The sequence below is a fragment of the Corvus hawaiiensis genome, chromosome 14 (genome assembly GCF_020740725.1).
Source record: "Corvus hawaiiensis isolate bCorHaw1 chromosome 14, bCorHaw1.pri.cur, whole genome shotgun sequence".
NCBI lineage: Eukaryota > Metazoa > Chordata > Aves > Passeriformes > Corvidae > Corvus > Corvus hawaiiensis.
In genome coordinates this window covers 21,858,027-21,877,978 of record NC_063226.1, presented here as the reverse complement: position 1 = coordinate 21,877,978, position 19,952 = coordinate 21,858,027, and the positions used below count along the sequence as shown (strand labels likewise).

The window sequence follows — 19,952 nt, the reverse complement described above, 5'->3', positions numbered from 1 at the left end:
TTTTACATCCCCCATTGGGATTTCCAGTTAAGGAGGTTGTTCTTTGAGTGGTGGCAGTAGACACAGCTTTTACATCAGTCTGAGCTCTTATTTACTAACTTCCAGAGCTGCTTCTCCTATGACCCTTTGTGTGGATCAGTGTCTCTCGAAGAGGGAGTAGCAGTTTATGTATTTCTAGACACTGCCTTCAGTTTTTTTCCTCACTGCATTTAAGTTCATTTGAAGCAGAAGCTCCTAAGAAGAGGGGTTTTGCCAAATTGAGAGTTAGGTGCTCTGTGGGCAAACAGAATTCAGCAATTGCACTTTGGCCTCTGTGTTTTCTTACCTAAAATACTGCTGGGTAGTGTAGGAGTGATGGAGTGGGTGACGAATGAGAGGTGGGCAATGCTGGTGGCTCCAATCATGGCAGGACGTTCCTGTCTGGTACAAGCAAGTCTTTCAAAGCCCTTAAAATCCTCAAAACATTTCAGTGGACATTGCATTTTGGACTAAGTTCTGGGTGTTACAAATCTGTCTTGTCCGGCTTATTGCTGGGAAACCTCAGAAGTCCTGTGGCGCCAGTGTGAAGCCCAGCTTTAGGGTTCTTTCGGGTACCTGCTGGTTAGCTGAGGCTGGAATGAGGACTTTTTCTTTTATCAAGGTGCCAGGTAGAAAAATCAGGTTGATTTCTGAAGAAACTTTCTCTTTTCCTTTTGGGTTTGGAGAGACAAGAGATATTCAGAGGTGGTGACGCTGTTCCCTGTTGGAAAAGGGGTCACAGTAGCTCCTGAGCCAAGAAGGGAAGTGTTTGAAAATTGGCAGCAGATTAGAAATGCTGGGGGGAAAAAAATCTGAACTTCTGACTCGCAGCTAAAACAGGCAGTAGCATTGTTAGTTATTCCTGGTTTTGTTTTTCTGCTCTGCTTTGTGTAGTACAAAGAATTACTGAAGTGCTCTGTGTAATCCCAGGCACTCCAGAGCACAGAAGTGGTTGGTCACTTCTTGGGGTTGCTGGAAGAAACATTTTTAGGAGGAACTTGAGAAGGCTGTGGTTTGATATCCCTTCACAGGGACCAAGCTGAAAGTATTCTGGGCGGGAGCAAGATGAGAGAGGCACGAAAGGATGGAGTGGAGCAGAGGGAAATACCAGCACTCTCCTCCCAGAGCAGCCACATCCCCGCCAGGAGCGCAGGGGCTCCTGTCTGATCCCAGTGCTCTCAGGGCACAATCCCAGCGCTTTCCCAGCTCAGCTGTGTGAACAGGAGATGCCCTAAGCCCCAGCTCAGCTGTTGCAGCTTACAAACATTACAGAGAAACTTAAATATGGTGCTTGAGATAACTGGGCAGGAAACGTCCCCCGAGTTCCCGTGGAGCGTGGCGATAGCACACGACCTCCGGGCTGCCGCGGCTTCCTCTCGCAGGGAGGGCTGGCTGCCTCCTGGGCAGGAGCAGCAGCAGGGTGGGAGGGATGGCAGACAGCCCCAGCTGGGTTGTGGACGCCTCCAGCACCCCAGGAACTCCTGCTGCAGGTTTGGAAATGCACAGCGATCTGGTGGTGGCATCAAGGCCAGAGCACAGGGAGGCTAAAGGAGGGATCTCCTGGACAGGAAGAGCCCTGGATGGTCTGCCAGCAGCTCCAGTAACAAATGACCTGAGATACCCCAGGGATTTGCTCGCCTATCTCCCATCAGGGAGCGGCACTCGGAAACACTTTCCCAAAAATAAACATGGAAGGGGAGTAACTGCAGCCTGAGCGTGACAGTAGCAGCAAACTCCAGCCTCTTATTGTTTTAGGGCTCAATCCATCTCTTTGCTGGCACCTGTTCCTCAGGACAGTTGTTGGCCCTGCTGCCTCCGGTCCAGGCTGCTCTGGTTCACTGTAGGATTTGTATTTCAAGGGAAGTGCCCAACCACAGGCAGGGAGAAGGTGCTGCCAGGACGGGCTGGCTTGGCCAGGCCAGCTGCTGTGAGCAAGTTCTCCAGCAGTTTTACAGTGTATGAGCAGTGTAGGGCAGAAAGCATTTCCCAAACAACTTAAACATTGTCCCACAAAAAGCATTAAAGTGCCTGTTCCCACAGGGGCTCCTGTGGGGAGATGGTGTGACAAAGTGAGGCTGGTGTAGCACAAGGGATGCTGGAGTGGGATTTAGGGCATCTGTACATTAGTTCTGTCAGTCAGTAAATCTGTTCAGCTGTAATCTCTTGCAATTAATGCCCCTGTTTTTTGCTTCCTGGTCTTGTCTTTTGAAATTGTAATGTCTGGGCAGGAGCTGAGAGATACGATGGGCAAGTAGCTGGGTAGGGTTTGATCCTGGTGCTTTAAAGGAAATAGCATTGCAGCAGCATTTGATAAGAGCTGCTGTAGAAAAGTAGACAAGCACATCCCTGATAGTTGCTTTCAGACCCCATCCCAAATTCTCATGTGGTCTGGGGACTTGGGAAACAGTGGAGATAAAACGTTTTGAAGAATTGGAAGAACGGTAAAGGTTAAAACCAGTTGTCAGTGGGAAATGCATTACTCCATTCATGCTGCAGCAGCTCTGGAATCAAAGTGCCATCCTTACTCTGAGCGATACGAGAAATGGAGGAAAAGATGACATGGAGGTTTTACCAGGTTTTGGACAGAATTTACATTTTCCACGTCTCCACTGAAGTGATTTATCCTCATCCCACCTCTAAAAACACCACAGCACCCCAACAGGGAAACTGCTGCTGCAAGAAGCCAGGCATAGCCCCAGGAGTTGTCTTTGACCACTTCCAGTAGCTTGAGATGATGCTTAGATGGAAAGCAGCTTTGATACCATGTAATTTGCAATTCCAGCTTTCCATTGGGCTTCCAAAGCGCCTCATGTATCCATAGACAGGGCTTGTGGGTGATTTGATACCTCCTTTGGAGTGACACTAGGAAAGGGTGCAAAACAGGCACCTGAATGCATATTTCAGGTATCAGTTTGGAGTTTTTAGCACCCAGAAACAAGGTTCAGGTTTATTGCTGGCGGAGAGATCTGCCATGGGATGAGGTCCCTGCTTGTCCCAGGGCCACGACCGGGAGCATCTCGGAGCCTCTGGGCTCTGTCACCCTGGCAGTGACAGAGCAGAGGGCTCTCACCGCAGTCTTTCTGTGCCCTCTGCTGGCTTGTTGGGAAATAAGAAGTTCTTTTTATGGAACAGAAAGCCTAATCGTTTTCCTTGGGGTTCAGAATTTTATCTCCAAAGGGTTTGCAGGCTGCAACTTGCTTCTGGCTGATGTGGCTGCGCACAGACCCCAGCTGGGTTTGTGAGGCTGTTCTCCAGGGGAATTAGGATTGCCAGAAGTGTGAAAATGAGATTTCTCTGGGTTTGTCAGCCTTGGCAAAAGCTGTGTGTCCCATAGGGTGAGGTGCCAGGCCGATGGGATGCTCTGTTTGGTTTCAGGGCTCTGTAAGGGGCTGTGTGCTCAAACTGCAGATGTTTCTCCTGAGCAGCTGAGGTTGTTCCTCTGAGGGCTGGGCTCGGGATCCAAACTGTCCCTGGTGCAGGGTGGTGCTGCTCCGAGTGGCCCACATGGATATGGGGCAGGATGGGTGCTGTCAGGGCATGAGTAGGTTTTTGGGATTCTGTGCTGTAGCTGCTGTGTGTGGGAAAAGGAGCCTCTCCCTGCGCGGTGGGTCCGACTGGAAGCGCAGGATTACTGATTTGCCTGAGTGTGCACATGCCAGGGGATGGCTTTGCAGATCTGCTGCCTGATAGCTGGGGCATCGCTCAGATCCTCCCACAGCTTTGGGCTTTGGCTGTAGTGCAGCTCCAAGTGCCTTTCCACAAGAGGAACATCCATCAACTTCCCGTTTCTGTGCTTGCTGAGAAGTCGCAGGTGATGCCCAGCAAGTTCACAGCGACCTTTAGCTTGAGATTGTTCTGTTGTGGGAGCAGCTGCAGAGATGGGATTGCTGAGTGGATTTATCCCTTCCCTCCCACTGCTGAATGCCATTGACCAGGAAATGGTATCTGGGAGAGTTGATCTTCAGAGCTTTCTTCATCTCCTGGTTATTCAGCTCCTGCGTTGTGTCTCAGCCTGCTGTAACAAAAGACTTTATAGTCCTTCCAAATCAAGGAACAGTACTTTACTTTCTAAATCCTGCTGTTGCCAAAAGTGTGCTGTATTCCTGTCTGCAGCAAGGTGCAATTTACTTGCAGAATGAAGATTTTGGGTATTTATGGCTTTTAATATGGTTGTGTCTGACAATCATTTTATTTTTAGAGGAGACAAAACCTCTAAAGCCTATCTGCAAGCTGCTCAGATTCTTGTATTCATAATAAGCAGGAGGTGCTAGGAAAATCTTGAATTAAAGCCTATATTTAGTGCTGTCTGTAGTGGGGTAGGGTTTTTTGGGAAATGTATTTTTAACATTGTCAGGGAAAGGCAGGTTGAGTTTGCAAAGCTGATAGGCTTTGCATGTATATATAACCAGCCATGGAGCACACGGATAATTCAGATTTCCACGTTTTCTTTAAACACATGGTGTGCCTTTCCTTTGTCTCATTCCCAGCCTCAAAAGTTACACCAGGGCATCAGAGTAGGGGTGAGAAGGGGCACCTTTGGGCATCGCTGGCCTTGTGGTAAAGGGATTGTGTGTCCAAAACTTCCCTGGAAGGAAGCTTTCCTTTGGCTTTTACCTCCTCCCAGCTGTTTTCCAGCCAAGGGAAGTGCACTGGCTCACTGGATATGATCCTGGTGCTGCGAGATGGAGCCTTAATTCATCCACAGCTTTCTTTTGGGGTAATTACGGCCTGTCTGCTTTGTTCTTCATCTGTAAATGAAAATAACAGCACATCAGTGAAAATGAGCTGCTGGAGTCTTGAGGATGGAAACACCAAACCATCCCAGGCACCCAGTTATTAGCAGGCTCCTGGAAGTGTGACAGATGTGTCTGTGATTGAGCCTAGAAACCTCCCAGAGGTTTCTAAGTTTGTTTGCTTCCCCTGACCTTTGTCAAATGATTTTTCTTCTGATTTCTTGACTCTAAGATTATACACAAGACTTCCACGGTGTCACATGTCACAGAGAATAAAATGAAAAGTAGGAGTTTGAATTGTGATGTTTTTAAAAAGAACATTCCATTCTGCAAAATGTCATGGTACAGTGTCATTTTCAGGAACTTTTCCTCCTGGAATAGAATAATAAAAGTTGGAGTGAGGAAAACGCCAACGTTTTTCTCCACTTAGCTGTAAATGCCAATTCTTTGGATTGCTGTTACCAAGCATTAAGGTATAACTGAGGTATTTGACCATTTTCTGGGTGCTTCAACCCACTGCAACTGTTTTATTCAGGTAAATATTTTGTAGGCTATAGATGCAAGGACATGTCTGGTTAGCTGTTGTCATCAGTGAGCTGCCAACCAGTTTGTCTGCTCTTTGCTGTGCCTTGGAAGCAGCCAGCCCTTGCTGGTACGGGGTCCTCAGCACCTGCTAATTCCTTCCCTGTGTGTGCTCCTGCTGGGACTTGGGAATGGGAGAGCAGCTTCACCCCAAAATGCAGAGCAGGAACTGCGTCTCCATCAAGGTTACTCCCAGGAGTTCCTGGGACACTCAGTGCCCCTGGAAGTGTTGGACTCAAAGTCTGAGCCCCGTGCAATTGGGGCTGCACACCAGGGCCAGCAGGTCCTGCAGTCAGAAATGCACCAGGCGCAGCTTGCAGCGAGCTGTGCTGCCCTGTCTCGGAAATTCTGTGTATTACTCTGTGCCCTGTGGTTGCTTTGCCTGAGATTTGACTGCTGTTGGTAAAATCCTTCTGTGCCCCTTCTCTTGGCAGCCGACATCTCATCCTTCGCAGCCGTCCCCGCAAGCAGCGCCCTTCAAGGTGCTGGTGGAGCGCTGCCGCTCCGAGCCCCTCTCGCAGAGCACCCCGATGGGGCTGGACCAGGTGGGAGGGCGCATGCAGCACCTGCTCCGGAGACGAGGTGAGTGGCTCTTCTCTCCCAGCTTTGTTTTTGGGTGTCTCCCATCCTGCAGAGCCAGCCAAGGGCAGGAGTGGAAGAGTCAGGAATGGGGCTTGCGTCCGTGCTGGTTACATCCAGGTGAGGGAGCTCCGATAGCCGCGTGCTGAGGAGTTCCTTGCTGGCTAATAGGATCTTCTTGTGCTCAGTGTGTTTATGGAATAAGGCTGTTTCCTCTCTTTAGTGTCTCTGAACACAGTCCCCATAATCTGGTTATGAGGGGATGAACAGGGGTAGGCACGTGAGGTGTAAAAGCTGTTCAGCAGCTGCTGCGTGAGTTTATATTTGGTAGTTTTCTCTTGGATTTCTGTCCCCTAGGGATCCTCTGTGGTGAGGGGTGATGGATACTGAGATCACAACTCAAGGCTGATGTTTGTTTGGAAACACAAGAAGTAAGGGGATTTATCCTCTTGTGCTTGGGTGCTTTTCATGATGAGGGAGGGAATCTCATGAGCCAAAGTCCGGGGTGACCTCTCTGCATCTGTCCTGCTCACAGAGATGCCAGAGAGAGTGCTGTGGAATGTGTTTGCTGGCAGGGTCTTGTGCTGGCAGGTAAATTGGTTGACAGCTGAATAGATGACATCATTTTTTTGAACCTCCTAATTAAAAGGATTGATAATGAGAGAAAGGGAATTATTTCCTGAAGGGCCACTGCTGGCATGAAGAATCCTGTGATTTAGCAATGGGCAAGCACGGGAGTGCTGCCAGATTGTGCTGGCATTGCTCGGGAGCGCTCCGGGGATCCGGGCGGCTGATGGATGGTGGCAGCACATCAGGGTTAAGAAGAACTAGGGAGGACAAGGCAAATTGGCTGCCTGTGCTGTTAATTGATGGCTCTGCTGCTGGGGTGCACATGTTCCCAGCACAGGGGAGTCACACCCCCCCCTCAGAGTGAGCATTCCCTGTTTGCATCCCGCTCCCGAGCGCTGCTCCATCGCGAGCAGCCTCCTGCTATAATCGGCACCGTGCTGCAGCCTGGCTCTCCAAGAGTCTCCAAAGTGAAATGTGGGCTACTAAAAATAGCAGCAGGCTGCCTACATCAGCATTGAGGAAATAGGTCTCAGTGCAATCTCTCTCCCAGCAACGCTGGAAGAGAATCAGGATGGCTGCCCAGGCAGCCTGCAGCGGGATCCCAGCCCTGCTGCGCTCTGGCCTGGCCAGGGCAGAGCCCCCACCTGTTTGGCTTGGGGGTCTCCACTCTCCCAAAGCCTGGAACCGTTTATGCTGGTCTCAAACCCCTCAGGACTGACACAGTCTGAAACTTCTGCCTGGTTAGAAGTACATCAGGAGGTAGAAATTTAGCGGTGTGCATCTTTGAGGGAAGAATTCCAGAATGTGGCTGTTTCCTGTAGATCCGTGCTCCAGGACTGGGATGAGGAGCCTCCAGGTGCTGGAGACACCTGTGGGGATGCAGGTGCCGTGTATGTGTGCTGCCTGGATCACATGGACCTGTGCTGGCAGCTGCTGTGGGGGCACCAGTGGTGCTCAGCTCTGCTTCCTTCCCTCCAGGCCAGGGGATGTGAAGAGCCTGATGGAAGAAGGGATTCAAATCTAAGCTCGCCAAATGTGGGAGGGAAAACCCTGGTCTCACACAGAAATAGCAGCTTCACCCCAAAAAGAGAGGGATGGGATGTGGAGCTGAAAATTTAGGTTGATTGGAAAAGTAGAGCTCATTTGCTTCTTTCTCACAGGCTGCTTTGTGCCTGGGTAGTGCCATCTGCAAGGCCAGACTGGGGTCTGGTGTGAGCGGTATCAATTAAAGCTAGAGCAGAACTGCATCTGTGAGGGCTTGGCCTGAAACGCTGGGGGTGAGAACTAGCCCAGTTTCCTTAAAAAACCAGCTTTTATGGACTTACCCATTCTTGTTTTGTGTGTAAATTCGAGGAGCTGTTTCTTTTCCAAGGTCTGGCATCCTGTGGACCACGGTGACTGTGCAGCTGGGATTGCTGCAGGTGCTGCTGCTGGAGCAGCTGTGACCCAGGGAGCTGCTGCCCTGTGCACACCGGTGCAGGTTGATGAGGGTCTCCTGCTCCTGGCAGAGCCTCCTGGCTCCACAGCCAGCTGGGCTGGCCCCACCTCGGGATGTGGCTCCCGGCTCTGCCTTTTTGTAGTATCCAAGCTGCACTATTTCTCTTGTATCCCAAGAGCACTGAATAAAGCACCTAAATATACTCTCTGCTCTCCTTTTCTAAAGGAGAGGTTGAATGAGTCTCTTGCAAACAATTTTGTTTCTTTCATTTAAAAGAACAGCCTCCGCCCCCAGCCTGAGCTAAAGCACAGCATTTATCTTTTGTCATTCCTTTTTTTTTTTTTTTTTTTTTTTTTGTTCCCGTGGATTTTCTCCTGGCAGCTGAGAACGAACAGGCTTCAAAGACCCTGAAGGTGCGCGGGAACTGCAGGAACGGTGGCCGTCGATGGAACCTCTTCAAGCCTGGAGCTGAGAAGCTGCAGATCAGCAGGGTAAGGAGCTGTGTGGAACGTGCCTCTGCCTGCTTCAGGGCTGGCATTTGCCTGCTTTGGCCTCTGTGTTTATAACAATGTGCTTGACTAACAGCTTCCTCAATCCCTGGTCCTTCAGCCACAGATGGGGTTTTGTTTGGTTTGTTATTATTTTGTAGCAATGAAAGCGCAGATGTGTTGTCCTTTCCTCCAAATCAGTGTCCCTTCAGTGTATTGCAGAGGCTTTCTGGGCTGTCACTGGGCCTCCTGTGCCTGTGGCTGAGTGTTCCGTGCAGGTGGAGGGAACTGTGACGTTTCACATCGCCTTCGGATCTGCTCCGTGGTTGTGATGGGTTTATTTTTTTCTCCTTCCCTTTTTAGCCATGTGTCCTTTGGGTTTGGTGCTGCTCCCAGCACCATCTCGGTGACAAATTCACGTCACTGCTTCTTTCCCAAACTGTTTTGCAAATATAGGCACAATCCACTCGGTTCTTTTTTTGTGAATGATGCTTCTAGTGGGGGAAGTAAAAGCTGTTGTGGGCTTGGGGATGTTCATGTTTTTTTCCAGGCAAAATTCAGAAAAGATGGCAAAAATTGTAGAATTTGTCTGATATGTTTCCTTGCTTGGGTGGAGGGTTGGTTTTTTTGCCGTGCCCTGTGTTTGAAATCTGGAGGCCTTGGTTATTTCGTAGTCGTGTTTTGGATTTGTAGTGCTCACAAGTCTGGTTTCACTGGTACCCAACATATCCAGATTGTCCAAAACTCAACAGATTTTCCAGCCTGCAGTGTGATGCAGGCAGGGTTTTCTAGTGAGTGTGGCAGAACAGGTTTAGCCCTTGTTCTTCCTGTAGGGCACACGAACAAAGGATGCTCTGGGAGCCAGGAATTTCCCTGCTGGAATGGAGAGGGGAACTGACCTTCTGTGGTTGTGTCGCTGTGGCTCTTTCCCAGCCCACTGCTGTCCTTCCTTACCAGACCTTTATTGTATTCCTTTCCCCTTTGATATCTGCTGAACTGCCTTCCTGAAATGTGGTTTCCAGGGGGGGCCTGGCCTCTGTGTGTGTTTTTCCATCCCAGGAGCAGTAAGTTGGCCGTGGGTGAGACTGACTGCTCCGTCCTCCTCGTGTTGGGTGCTGGGAACGCGTGCAGGGATGGACTGCTGGATTTCTGGTCGCTTGTGACTTTCTGGAATTCCATCTTGCATCACTCCTGTTTTCTTTGCTGAGTTTTTGTGGACTGAAGTACAAAGGCAGAGGAGAGATAGACAAGGAGCTGAGCCCTTCTTTTTCTCTTCCTTCCCTTTGGGTCCTGCCTTGCTGCCCAGACATGAACTGCTTCTTTCAACTCAGGAAGGCTGCTCTGGTTTTAGACAAGCTGAACATCTAAAGCTTTGAACAAAGTTTTCCTGGAAGATAAAACGATCCAGATCCAATAAAGCTGTTTGTCCTTGGGGCCAGGATAAAGGCAGGTGGCTGCAGAGCAATAGAGCAGTGAAATACCCTGTTGTGCAGTGTGCAAGCCCTGCCTTGGAATGGCTCAGGTGTGTTATCCATTAGCTGTGTCCACGTCCAGGATCTGGTACTGACCAGTGCATGGGTATATTTGATCCATCTTAATTAATCACTTTATTACACCTTAATTAATCACTTTATTCATCCCTTGAGAGGAACCTTTGCAGCTTTCATAGCTGTCCTGGAGAGGCCCTCCTGGAAGCCAAGGTGCTGTTTGACATAAAATTGCTCCTGAATTATGTGAGCCCTGAGCATCCTGATAAAGCCAGGCCTGTTTCAGATTGCAGAGACCCTCAGAGAGGCTGTGGAGAACTGAAACCTCAGCAAGCCAAATACCCTGCTGAAGTCTGGGAAAGGTCAGCTAAGGAACTGCTCCTCCTGTGGTGATAGCTGGGAAGGATGTGGAGCTGGGAAGGGAAGTGAGCTGCCCATGAGCACAGAGATCTGCGGGTGCTGTTTGGCTCAGACATGGCCATGCCAAAGACTTGTGCACCACTGAGGCAGAGAATTGGTTTTGGGGATGCCTGTTCATAAGGCAGCTTGTTGCTCAATTATGGCAAACTGGCAGCTCTGAAACCTGTGCTGGGGTTTATAAATCAGAGGTGCTGTGCAAGGGCTGCAGGAGCAGGATATGTAAATGTGGCTCACAACAGCAGTACTGGAAAACTCATCTGTCGCCTCTGCCCCAAGCTCAGTGAACATCTACAGGGCTGCAAATCACCTCTTGGCCAGAAAGAAGTTTCTGCTCTGGCAAGATTTATCAATGTGGGGTGAGATTTGTGGGCCTGGGTGTCTCTTGGCAGGTGCTTTCATTGACAGCTGACACCAGCGAGGTGGCAGAGCAGTGCAGAAAGCAGGGATTTATCCTTCCAAAGCAGAGGCCAGGCTTCTGCAGGAGCTGTGCCTGATTGCCATCTTGAATGGGAATTTTGAGATGGAGAGAGAGCAGGAGGAGACTGACCAAGCATCAGGTTTGTCTTGGGGGCACCAGTCCCTTGGAGGGATGAGGGTGGTTGTGCAAGAGGAGCACTGGTGTCACTGCAAGTCCTTCAGAACTGCAGAGCCCTGGGAGCCCTCAGAGGCTGTTTGTTCTTTGCTCTGTACAATGTGCAGGTTTTGGCAAAAACATTCCTTTCCCCTTCTTGTTTAGGGAGGAGGGGGTGGTGGTGGTTTTGTGGTGTTGGGTTTTTTGGTTTAGGGTCGTTGTATGAGTGAGTTAGAAACGGCAGCTCTTAGCTACCTGCCAACCCCGATGTCAGGGCTGAGGGGCCGATCCCAAGCCCAGGGAGGAACCCCCTTGGTCAAGACCACAGTTTGTTGCTGTTGTTTGTCACATCTGGTACCAGTGTCCATCCTGTGGCAGCTGCCTGCGTCTTCATCCACCTGTCCAGAGCGCAGGGATGGTGAATGCAGCCGTGGTGGTGGCAGGAAAGGAGAGACGGGCAGTGTCTGATGCTGTGCTCCATCTCCTCTCCACCTGTGAGTGCAGGTGTGCAGGCACAGCCTGGGGCTTTTCCCTCTGCTTGCGCCTCCCTTCTCCGTTCGGTCCTTCCCCAGCTGTCCTAGCAAGTGTCTGCAAGTGTGGGCATGAGCTGGAGAAGTTTTTTATGGAGTAGATAAAGTTATTGTTCCCCCTTTGTAGGTGGGAGTAAGAAAACTGAAGCACTGGAGGGTGGTATGTGTGGAGCCACACAATATTTTTTTTTTTATTTCTCTCCCAATTTAAGAAGCAGGTAAAAAGTAAATAGGGTCAGACTTCTAAAAGCTTTCAGTATTTTATTTTTTTTTTCCAGAGTACACTCTTCAGCCTGGAGAAAACTCTTGTGTTGAAGCAGTTTATGTGTGGAGCATTTTGGTTTAGCACTGAGGTCATTCAGAGCCTTTGCTTTTATGGGGGCAGTTTGGCTCAATCAAGACCAACTTGCAGGAGACCTCAAGGTGCCCTGACTGCAGACAGAGATCCCAAAGAGTACCCTGAAAGGCTGACAGGACCCTCAGCATCTATCGTGCCTCTGATTTACCCTCAGGCAGCTCCTGCCGGCTGGGGCGTGGCTGATCCTTGGGGCAAGGGGAGCAATGAGTTCCTTTCTGCAGCCCAGAGCGGTGCTGGGAGATGTTTTATGGTCTGGATGTCAGAAGCAGAGGGTGACAGTCCCGTCCTGACCCAAATCACTGGCTTCTGCTGCCCCTTGTGAAGGGACTCTTTGCTCCTGTTGGCTGCCCAGTCAAAATCATCACAGCTTTTTCCTCAGACAGATATTCTGGGGATGTGCTCCAGGACAAGACTCAGCCCTTCCTAAAATGGGAAGCCTCCTCTCAGCGTGTGGATGTGTGTTAGTTCTCTCTGTCTTACCTGTGATGAGAGATTTCATTTCCAGCCTCTAAAGCTGACTGCAGCCATTCCTGTTCTCTGCTCCTTCCCTCCCTCCTGTACTGCGTGCTCTTGTACAGGGGACTAAAGCCAAAATTTATATGCTGGAGGAAGCCACTGTTAATTAGCTAGACTGGAAACTTTGCATGAGAGGAGCTTCTTTGACATCCCTATACTAATAATAGGCAGGCCTGCTGTGCAGAGGTGTTGAATATTCACAAAACCCACCCCCCCCAGCCTGTCCTTACTCCTCTGGAAGTCAGGAGCTCTTTCCAGAGGCTGTTGGGGGGTTGCCAGAGTGATGATGGTGGATGTGCCAGTCTGCAGCTCCCCAGAGCTAAATCCCCACTGGCTGTGTTTATGAGGAATAGGAAATTCAGGCAACGTGCAGCCTCCAGGAGAACAGAGTGAAGGGGACTTGATTTGGGTTCTCTCTTGCTCTCACTGTGCTGCAACGAGCAGGGAATGCTGCTTGATATTCAGGGCCAGCTCTCCTGCCTGCTATTTTTATCCTCTCACAGAGTGCTGAGTGGGCAGTTTGGGCAGAGGGGGGATTTTTCTTTCCCTTTGCCAAGTGTCCTGCCCCGTGTTCCTGTGCACTGGGGCTGTGCTGGGGCTCCTGGGCTGCAGCATCTTGGGACGTGAGTGGGATGTGATGGCAGTCGTTTTGGAGCCCTCGTGTCCCTGGGAATAGGCTGGGAGAAAAGCACAGTCCGTGGCTTTCCTGCTGCTAATTAGTTTAAATATCAGTGTGCTGCTACAAGAGGTTTATGTGCACGTATGGAGGGCTGCCAGGAAAACAAATCCTCGTTGAGTCTCTCTTCCCTCATCTTAAACATTGAGTACTTCTGCTGGCAGGGTATGTCTGAGCCGTATATTTTGGGGAGGGCTGCTTTATATCTTGACAAACCTATTATGTTGTTCTACTTAGCAGTGCTCTGAAGTCTTTATGGAGTTTTTTTTAAAATATATTTAGCCATTTATAAATGCTTTTTGCAAGTTGTGAAAAACTCTGTCTGTGCGCTGTTGTTAAAATAAATCAAAACTGGCTTGCTCATTCAAGGGGGAAGCGGGGACTGAGCCTCAGACATTGCAGTGCTGTGATCCAGCCCCATCTGTCTGTGTGAGGAGTGCCCAGCCAGGGTCCCTGCACCCCTGGGCTTTGCAGCACCGCAGCCTTTTGGGCACCTGAGCAGTGCTGGGTCTGATCTGCTGTGGTCTGGGAGCTGGGCAGAGCACGCAGAGCTGAGGGTGTGAACTCCAGGTCAGCCCTGAGCCCATTTGCATCCCTCTCGCATGAACGGGCCCTGCTCTGGGCTCACTCCCCGGGGACTGGGATGAGGAGCAGTGCAAAGCACGGTTAGGAAGCCTGGAACTAGAAATGAGTGCTACTTCCAAACTTGCCACGCTCTGGTTATTTAGGAAAACATCCAGAAGTGCTGTGGTTTTGTACAGAGCAGGGCTGGGGGGACATAACCCGTGATGACTGGTGATGCTCCAGCAGTGCCATAACACAGGTGTTTTCCAGCCCTGCTGGGGACAAACAGGGCTTCAGTGACTCTGAATCCTTAAAAGGAGAGGTTTGAAATGACAAATGGTCACCTTTGAGTTGTGCTGGGTAGCACAAGAGAGATTTGAAGTTCCAGACTTCTCAGCTCTTCAGCAGTTATGTCTAAGTCTATATTAAGAAGAATCTCAGCTTCCAGCTCATGATGGTTTTTATAGTGCCATTGAACCTTGGGGTGTCTCTGTGCAGCTGCAGGTGGTAGGTGCTGCATCTTACATGGTATTAAATGTGTGTGCAATGGTGACTGTACATAATCACTTCTGTACTTCAAATGGAGCTCTCAGCCTAACTTTAAATAGCACTTTGGAATGGCTCCTTTCTCCTATTGCTCAGTAGTTCCACCTTGATTGCTCTGCTTCAACTCATTACTCAGCTCTGTCACTGTGTTTCACTCTGGGATATGGTTTATACAAAAGAAGCTTTAATGTAAACTCAATTTGTGTTGCATTGCTAAAACCTTAATGACATTTTGCTTGGCAGCAGAATAGACTCTGTGGTTTGCCCTTCCCCAGTGCACTGTGTTCCCAATAAACTGAAGTCCGTGGTAGGTGTAGCATGAAGAATCCCTGAGTAAATATTGGAACAAATGCTTTTGTAGTGCTTCCTAAGCCCTGGCTGCGTTCGTGATTCAAGGCCACTGCGGTGTCACCAGTGTTTAGCTCCTCCTGAAGAGGAGCTAAATTTGGGAGGGACAGGTAAAAACACAGGTCAGAGCTCCAGAATGTCTTCTGTAGCTGCTGAGATTGGATTGTGAGATGCATCAGGTTTGGGATACATCACAGAAGTGCTGCTGAAGCCACTGGGTGGGTGGAAACACCCAGAAAGTCATCAGGGGATGAAGGGCAGTGGTTGCCATGTGCGTGCATCCCTGGACTCTGAGGTGAGCTCTGAGTGCTTCAGTGCATCACCAGCCTGACGTGGCCAAGAGCAATTCCCTTGGGATCCTGGAGAGGGAGGAGCCCTGTCCTGCTCCTGTGAGGAGCTGTGTGATCCCACACTGTGTCCAGAGCACTGATTTGGTTCTGTTGATGACCTGGAAGGAACATCTGGGACCATCCCCCTTTGCTGTTCAAATGTGATGATCCTCGTGCAGTTTGGAGGGGGTGTTCATAAACCCCAAATGCTGCTGAGGTGCTGGCACCTGAAAATTTGGGCTCACAGGGAAGGTGCAGCTGCTCTGGCTGGGTTTTGCTCTGCACTTGGCATTCAAGAAGCTGAAGCAGGATTTGGTAACAAGCTGTCCCTAGTACCAAAGGTAGGAATACAGGGTCTAATTTTGCCCCTGGTTTTGTCCTGCAGAGTTATGGAGGTTTTGACACGTGAATTGAACTTGGGGTATTGACCCAACACTGTGCTGGTACTTGGAGGAGTATAAAAGGAACAGGATAAGAGGCTGCAAAGGAGACTTGGGTATTATATTAGTGCAGTCACATGGCCTGCAATGAGCTCCTCGATGGAGCAGGGAAAGCTTCATCTCTTAACGGACCGCACAGAATATAGAGAATAATTCCCCTAATAAATCTCTTTCAGTCTCTAATAGCTAGGGAAATATATTATCCTGTTGTCCAAAAACCTTGAGAGATCAGTCTTATCTGAACAAGAATAGACATTTCATGGTAGCTCTGCTGTGATAGGATCAGGGATTGGCACCGCTGTGCCACTGGAAAAGAGGTGGAATAACCACTGGCTGCAGTGCTGCTCTTCCCAGTGTGAAATCCTGTTTGCCACCACAGGACCAAGACAGACTGTGTGCACCAGCACATGCAGGCAGCATCCTCTGGGGAGTGGGAAGGCTGCAGGGACTGCACCACTGTGAAGCTGCAGCAGAGACACCACCCCCTTGTTGGGGACACAGCATGGGACCACCTTTAGAGGGCCTTTGGCCACTGGTCTTGGACCGCTCGTGCCCTCAGCAGTGGGTTTAACCATGCTGAGTGTGGGGAGCTGCTTGGCCATGGGTTGCTTCGCAGGTGAAGCTGTTTTTCCTGCACATCTCCAAGCTGACCCAGTGCTGTCTCTGCCACACCTTGCTGGTGTCCTGTGCAGGGCTGTCCCCAGGGATGCTGTGTCTGACCTGGGGAGGGACAGGGAAGCAGAACAGGCCAGCAAGGGGCTGCTGCGAACTGCAGCTGGAGTGGGATGCCCAGGAAGCAGGTTCCTCCAGGAGGGATGAGTCACTGGAGTGACTCCCTTCACCCTCCTCCTCATGCAAGGACTTCAGCTAAAAGCAGGAATAACTCCACCGCTGCTCTTTGTGTGATGGCTGCTCCTCAGCTCTGTCTCTTGACACATTTCCAAATTTTGAGGTGGGTTTAGCCTTGCTTGGAGAAACAAACGTCCCACTGCAGTGTCAGGAAGTGATTTGTCTGTCTTTTAAAGGGGACTTGCTGTGCCGTGGGGGTACTTGGTGTGTCTGAGGTGCTCAGATGTGGCAGGGGATGTGTCAAATCAGCGTCGGCGTAGTGCTGGGAAGGACTGAGCTGAGTAGTGAGCAGCACACTGCAAGCAGTCAATAGGCTGCAGTCAGGAGAGATCCTCCAGGAAGCAGGAAAACAGAGAGACAAAGGGAGATGGAAGTGTTTGGAGACTTCTCTGTGGCAGTGGTGCACTGGGGTGCCCTGGCCATGCTGTGTGTTCTGCAGTAGCCCAGGCAGTGCTGACAGCAGCTGTGCTCGGGGTTGCCTTTGCCTTGGCAGTGGGGACTCGCAGGTGCTGAGCTGTGTGTGCCACTGCTGGCTCCAGCACCTCTGGAGATTCCCACTGCCTGCCTGGGACAGGCACTGGGAGGCTTCCAGCCCCACAGCGACCCCAAGGAATGGTTGAAACACTGATCCAGAGGTCTGTGAACAGGCAGGATGTTTTGTTGCCGTCAGACCTGCTGCACAGTGTGCTGTGTTTGCCCCGTGGCTGCGCTGCCTGGTGCCTGCTCTGTAATTCCCTGCTGAAATACAGTGCAATTGGACAGCACTGTCCTTCCAGTGCAGGGTAAGAAAGATGTTTCTAGGCTCTCCTCCCATCCCTGGCAGCTCAGTGGTTTGTTCAGGTGAGAAATTCCTTGCTAGAAATGAGGAGGGAGAGCTGTTCCCCACCACAGCCTCCGTCCCTGCTCTTCACTGTGGCTGGGCTTTGCAGGGGATTGAGCTGCTCGTGGTCCTGTGAGACTTCCCATCATTAATCATGAACTTGTGACTCCACACATTCATTACTCTGTGACTTCCCTGGAGCCAGTGAGTGTGGGAAGTGGGAGGTGAAATGCCTCAGGCCCTGTTAATGTTGGATGCAGGGGTGGCTGAGGGTGATGGATGAGGGGGGCAGGCAGTGAAGGGAGATGTCCCAAGTGGAACTGAGCAATAATCCTGCCCGAATGTGGAGTTCTTGCTCGGGCAGCACCATCCTGGGAGTGAAGGAAGAACCTGGTACTTTCCAAACCACATGTGCTCAAACAAAAATGGCCAATTCCCCTGGCTCAGTTGGCTGTGCAGATGAGGACAGCGTTCATCCCACCTTTACAGTGCTTTGCAGTGACAAAGTTCTTGTAGAAATGGATTTTGTCCCTCTTTTGCCAGGAGCTGGGGCTTGGACAAGAAGTACCAGTGGTTGGATCCTTCTGTATGCAGGACTTACTTCCATACATTCTTTATTTGAGCCATCTCTTTCTTTTCTAAGATCTCTCACATTTTATTTTTAATACTGGACAAATACCAAATATTCCTCAAGAGAGATCTGTGATTGCAGCTCAGTTCTGACAGTTGAGAATAGTCCAACCGACGTATTTGCCTCATCTGAAATGCTGCTATTTTGAGCTGTGCTTTTGTTTTTAGCCATCAGTGATAAGTTTGCATTTCCTGCGGATGATATTTTGGGTTGACGTGAGTTGTTAAAGCTCCACTGTGCAAAATGGTTTTCTTCCTGTGTGACTTTGGGCTTGTCTTTTCTGGTTTGATACCCTCATCCAACCCAGAAGCAGAATTAAATCCCCACATCCCAGCTGGTCATCACTAAATAATTTGTTTTACATCTTGCTGAAGCATTTCATGAGTGATGCTACAGGAAGGCTTGTTTCCTCTTATTTTTTTATTTCAGACTTAAGATAAAGGCAAACTGAACTTCGCAGGCACTTCTCTGGAATCAGACATTTTCCAGCTATTATTTTGCAAACTATTAGAGCGGCAGATCATGAGGTGGGAACCCAGTTATGCAAACAAAGCCACGTCACTCTTGGCCAAAAATAGCTCCAGTACATGTGCAGTAAGGTGGAAACGAAGGCCTTTGGTGTACATGGAGCAAACAGGGAGAGAGGCAAGAGGGGAAGCTGCAGCTTTTTGTTTAGAGCCTCTCAAGAGATATTTAGAGCCAAGTGTATTTTCCAGAGACAAGCAGAGTGTCTCTTGTAATTTCAATGGGGTAGGAGTTCCTCCCTTCCTTGCAGATAAAGGGCACTGAGGGTTTGAGAGATGGCACTCTGGTCCCGGAGGTGTTGGTCATTTGAACATCCAGGTGCCACACAGAGCATGAAGGAATACTGGAGAAGAGTTGAAAAATGTTCTCTTTCCTTCCTCTACTCAGCCCATCTCCAGCATGGGGAAAATCTGGTCCTTTCTGTGTTCTCCTGGGATTCTGAGAGCTGTGAGGGCTCACTTCACATCTCATCCAGAGGTGCTGCCTGGCCTTAAGTCTTCATCTCTCTTCATTTCAGCCTCATCCACTGCAGTGCCCTAAATAATTTCGAGATCACCCCAGTGGCTGTTTGCTGTGTGCTCAGGGACTCGCTGCCTCAGAGTTTTCTGGGTGTTTGCAGCAGGGCTGGGGTCTGGTTTCCTTTAATGTGCTGCAAGTGACTTTCCACCAGGCTTAAAATAATCTTTGTTTCTTCCTTCTGTAACATCCCCACCCCGAGCTCCCTTTGCAGTGATGTGTTTAATTGCAGTTTGTTATTGAGCTGTTTGGAGATTGTTTTGGGCCAAGAGAGGAGATAAAGCAGGAGCTCAGGTATGGGGAGCGCAGCTGTAGCTGTGCAGATGTAGCTTCCATTGGATTAAAGCCTCCTTTTTATGAAGACCTGCAATTTCTTATCTCACAATACTTCTCTGGGATGAGTGGAAAGGGGGCTATAAAGTTGAGCAGAGGCTTGATGCCTGCTGTAATGGGCAGAGTGATTCCCAGGCTCATTCCCTATTCCTCACAGACAGTTTTTGTCTCAATTAGAAATCGTGTTCGAATTATCTCTGTATTCATCCAGAATTGCCAGTGCCTATCAGAACATCTTAATGTCTCCAAATGGGAGTTCTCCATTCCTGCTCCTCCTCTTTCCAAAGGTGTGTATACAAGTTTTTCTCCTGCCAACATTCCCAAACACGGATTTTTATTGCTCAGGTCCCCCTCTCCACATTTTGTTACAGGTTTCAAGCATCAGGATGCTTTGCCTGGAGTGTTTTCCACGCAGGATTCCCGTGCAGGTTGTGCCAGTGGAATGTTGCTCTGTTCCAAAATAGCTGAACATCAGCATGCACAGCTACACGGAGAGGGGAGATTAGTGCTGATTTATTGGCCTGTCAATTAAAGAGGAGCGTGAGGATTCTCACTGCATGGCTGAGATTAAGTGTTGTGGTGGCAGCAGCAGATCAGCTTTCTTAAACCTAACTGCTGCTTTCTATACGTTTATGTTTAATTAAAGTGTTCCTACATCCTGCACTCCTCAACGTTAACTCGGAGATGGATTTTGAACCATTGCCAGGGGAATACATTGTTATGGCATCCTCTTTCCACATCTATTAGCAGGAAGGGGATAATTGAGGAAATCTCACACAGATTTAATTGAGGACTGAGGGCAAGAGCGGGGAGGGGGGAGAAACACAAGGCAGAAGTAGGTCAGAAGTTGGGTAACTCTGGCTTGGCAAGGAGCACTGAGCAGTGCTGGTGGAGGCACCGTGGGGCTGCTGAGGCTTGGGGGTGACCAAGGAACTGCTGGGGGTGCCAGGGGAGCTGCCTCCCATATGGCTTTAGAACGTCCTGCAGGTGTGGGCACCTCTGTGGGGGTCCTGGGGTGTTGATCCCTCGGGGAATTGTGCAGGATGGGTAAGGAATGGGGGCTGAGAGCACGGCAGCCTGGTTTG

The 19,952-nt window shown here is 49.9% G+C and overlaps 1 protein-coding gene across 6 annotated transcripts in view; it reads left to right on the top strand.

The window, feature by feature from the left end:
* ARHGEF9 (Cdc42 guanine nucleotide exchange factor 9) overlaps positions 1 to 19,952 on the top strand; it is a 201,460-nt gene that overhangs the window by 25,273 nt on the left and 156,235 nt on the right. For all 6 annotated transcript variants that reach the window (XR_007206783.1, XM_048318851.1, XM_048318849.1 and 3 more), the window contains exons 3-4: positions 5,768 to 5,915; positions 8,302 to 8,411. Coding sequence is in view for 5 of the 6 variants with exons in the window: in XM_048318851.1 (XP_048174808.1) it covers positions 5,768 to 5,915; positions 8,302 to 8,411 (258 nt within the window). In the remaining variant the exon portion in view is untranslated. The remainder of the gene's footprint in view (positions 1 to 5,767; positions 5,916 to 8,301; positions 8,412 to 19,952) is intronic.